The sequence below is a fragment of the Egretta garzetta genome, unplaced genomic scaffold, assembly GCF_000687185.1.
Source record: "Egretta garzetta isolate BGI_Z169 unplaced genomic scaffold, ASM68718v1 scaffold275, whole genome shotgun sequence".
NCBI classification, from domain to species: Eukaryota; Metazoa; Chordata; class Aves; order Pelecaniformes; family Ardeidae; genus Egretta; species Egretta garzetta.
In genome coordinates this window covers 1,911,364-1,914,680 of record NW_009259867.1, presented here as the reverse complement: position 1 = coordinate 1,914,680, position 3,317 = coordinate 1,911,364, and the positions used below count along the sequence as shown (strand labels likewise).

The 3,317-nt window shown below is 54.1% G+C and overlaps 1 protein-coding gene across 3 annotated transcripts in view; it reads right to left on the bottom strand.

Moving 5' to 3' along the window:
• Positions 1-167: 167 nt before the first annotated feature.
• The window catches only part of GUK1 (guanylate kinase 1), a 14,225-nt gene continuing 11,075 nt past the window's right edge, over positions 168-3,317 (bottom strand). The window contains exons 6-9 of one of the 3 annotated variants that reach the window (XM_035895634.1): positions 2,217-2,355; positions 1,213-1,297; positions 806-891; positions 169-377 (exon numbers count right to left, since the gene is read on the bottom strand). In XM_035895634.1, coding sequence (XP_035751527.1) covers positions 342-377; positions 806-891; positions 1,213-1,297; positions 2,217-2,355 — 346 coding nt within the window. In that variant the 3' untranslated portion in view covers positions 169-341. Of the gene's footprint in view, positions 378-805; positions 892-1,212; positions 1,298-2,216; positions 2,356-3,317 lie in introns of all 3 variants that reach the window. The other 2 variants (XM_009640105.2, XM_035895635.1) reach the window with 2 other exon arrangements.

The window sequence follows — 3,317 nt, the reverse complement described above, 5'->3', positions numbered from 1 at the left end:
CCCAGCACAGGGGCACGGTCCCTGCCCTGCTCCTGCTGGCCACACCACTCCTGGTACAAGCCAGGATGCTGTTGGCCCTCTTGGCCACCTGGGCACCCTGCTGGCTCACGTGCAATCGCTTCCAAGCATCCGCTTGAGGTACCAACCTGGGAGAGCCCACGCCGAGCACGTGGGAAACAGAAACACAAGCGTGACCGGGTTTCATTTTCTTTCCTTTTAATAGAAACATCCTAGAGTAACCTGGGAGGAGGATCGGCCTAAAGGGAATGTCTCTCGGAATGAAATGGTGTGACGTGCTTCGGGAATGATGTGCAAAGTTAAAACGTCCAAGCAGGCTCAGCTCAGGACTTCCTGGATTCTTGGGTCTTCTTGATTTCCTGCAAGGAGATGAGGAAAAACCACTGAGCATCTGCCACGCTTTGGGAACAACTCCTAGCTTCACAGCTCTGGAGAGCACAAGCGATCGTCTCCTCAGACGAGCTCCACAGCATCACAGGACCAAGCGCGGAGCTTACGCATGAGCCTTTAGGGACGAGGCAAGGTTTGACTTAAGAGGCTCTTCAAAAATAGCACACCCTTTCCATACTGCCCAGGGATGCGTGTTTATTTTCACTCAGTATCGCGCTGGCTCTGTTTCCCACTTTGGGAATCCATCATTGCTCATATGGGATCTGTGCTCAGCTGCGTCCCTCAGCGGCGCAGTGTGGGCACATTTCTGTGGCTGCCTGCAGACAGACCCTCGCCTGCTCAGCCTGGGTGTCGTGCCCGCCCAGGGAGCGAGGCAGAACGGCCCCAAACGACTCACCTCCAGGAGTATCTCCTTCAATTCGGAATAGGCTTTTTCTAAATCATCGTTAATAATGACCAAGTCAAAGAGGCCAGGCTCTTTACCTAGGGAAGGAGATGAGGACAGAGGAGTCAGAGGAGAAGGCGTTCCTCCCCCCGTGTCATCTCTCGTGCATGACCCGAGTTCCGGCGGCATTTTAATATTGTTATTTCAGCCACCGATAAGGCACTTCTCTGCCAGCCGCCCCCAGGGAACCGCAGTGGGAAACGACGCCGCACGGCGCTTCGATCAAACTCAGCTAACGTCCCAGCCCTGCCAGCATTCCTTGGGGAACACACATCAGATCTTCACGCAAAAAACCAGCTCCTGAATCACCAACACATCCCCTCTCCCTGCGCAGATCACTCGCAGGCCCCCGGACTTACTAAGTTCCAAATCTACGCGGGCTGCGTTCAAACGCTTCAGTAAACTTTCTTCTGTCTCAGTCTTGCGGTCACGTAGTCTTTTTTCCTGAATCCAACGACAAACACACAAAAGAAACGCGTGTTTTCAAACGCTGCAAGCAGAGACCACCACCAGCCATTTGCTACCGCGGGCAGATGGGAGAACACTCTGCGAAGGGTGAGCGGCCTCATCCACAGCCCAGAGCAAACCAGTGGCCAAGCTGGGTTTGGGCTCAAGATCTCCTACCCAGAGCTCAGGTTCCCAGTCTCTTTTTCTCCACCCTGGATTTTTTGGGGGGGGCGGGGTTTGCTTCCCCCCCAACCCGGTACTGCTGAGAGATGAAATCTCTCTGCTGGGCTCTGGCATCTGGTGCCGTCGGCTTCCTCCTCCACAAACTCAATGAGAAACAAAGGCTGCCCAATCTACTGAGAGCAAGAGGGGAGAGCCAAGAGTCACGGGCTTCTCTGCCACGTACTCCTTGCATCCCTCCCCGAACCATGACAGTGATTTCCCTCGCTCCCAGAGGCACGCTACGATATTATACAGGGCCCCATAAGACCAGAGGGGTATAAGATTGCTGCTGCTGCAGAGAACCAGCCTCTCTCAGTTTAACTTTAGTATCTGGAGGCAAGCCTCAGCACAAAAACTCTCCTTCTCTCCCCAGCGTAAGCAGAACTAAAGCCTTTCAAGGCCAGCCATGCTGCAACAGAGTCAATAACCCAATGCAGGCAAACACACCGAGGTGTGGAAACTGTACATGAGGGACTCAAAAAAACCAGGGCACAGGAAGGTTCATCCCTGGGAGCCAGAGGCTGGGGAGTTCAACTGGGCAGAGGTTAACCATACGCCCAGAAACATCCTCCCACCCTATTCTGCAGCCCTTAAAAACATACAGATGAATGAACAAGGGGGGAACCCCCATTGCTTCAGAGCAAGACGCTGATTACCTCTAACTGCCTAACGGCAAAGGAAGGCAGTCGCTCACCAAGATGTCTATGGACGGAGGCTGCACGGAGATGTAGATGGGGTTCAGGTCCGTCCTCTTGATGTTCTTCACGCCCTGGATGTCGATGTCAAGGACGCAGATCTGATTCTGGGCCTGAACAGCCTGCACCGCACCTTTACTGGGGACAGAGCAAAGAGGGAAGGGGTCAGTGTCCAGCCACAGCCGTGGGGTTTGGTGTCCCACCCCTCCAGGAGCAAGTCTTCACCTCACAGGGCTCCCCTGCGTCCAAATCTTTCCCTGAGTGTCCTCTGGGTTCTTGGGGTGGAGCAGGGACCTGCTGTCTCCTGCTAGAGAGGCTGGAAAAACCACGATGGAAGGTGTGGAAATGGATAATGTGCGACTATCCCATGAGCAGGGTGGACCAGTCCTGTAAAGCTCCTGCCTTCACACAAACACAGGAGCAACCTTCAAAGAGCAAAACCAGAGAACATTCCTTCTCCAGAGATGCACACATTTCCATACCCATGCGCTCTCCTGAAGGATGCTTGATGGAGATGGATGCTGCTGCCTGGGTTGCAAGATGCACAGTTAAGAAAATATTTTTTAATTGGTGGTTCTCATATGTTGTCAATGATGGTACCTCTTCCCCAACATGGGGGAATTGCCTCGAGCTTGTTCGTGAACACCTATGATTCTTCCTTGAAAAGCAGCAACGCCAACCTGGTGCACTGGAGGTACCTATTATTGGGTAGCAGCCTTCTTGGGGGACTTGTCAGTCAGTATTTGAAGAGTGCTGGACACAGGTTCTCCTTCAAGCCAGGGCTCTGCAGCATGATGAACAGTGCAGAGAGAAGCCCTGCCAGAAGCTGGTGTGGTTGACACGCCAGAAGGACGGGATGTCATCCAAAGACCTGGACAGGCTGGAGAGGTGGGCCCGAGTGAACCTCATGAGGTTCAACAAGGCCAAGTGCAAGGTCCTGCATCTGAGTCGGGGCAACCCCCACTATCAATACAGGCTGGAGGATGAAAGGATAGAGAGCAGCCCTGCCCAGAGGGACTTGGGGGTGCTGGTGGATGAAAAGCTGGACATGAGCCGGCCATGGGCACTGGCAGCCCAGAAAGCCCCCCTACCCCGGGCTG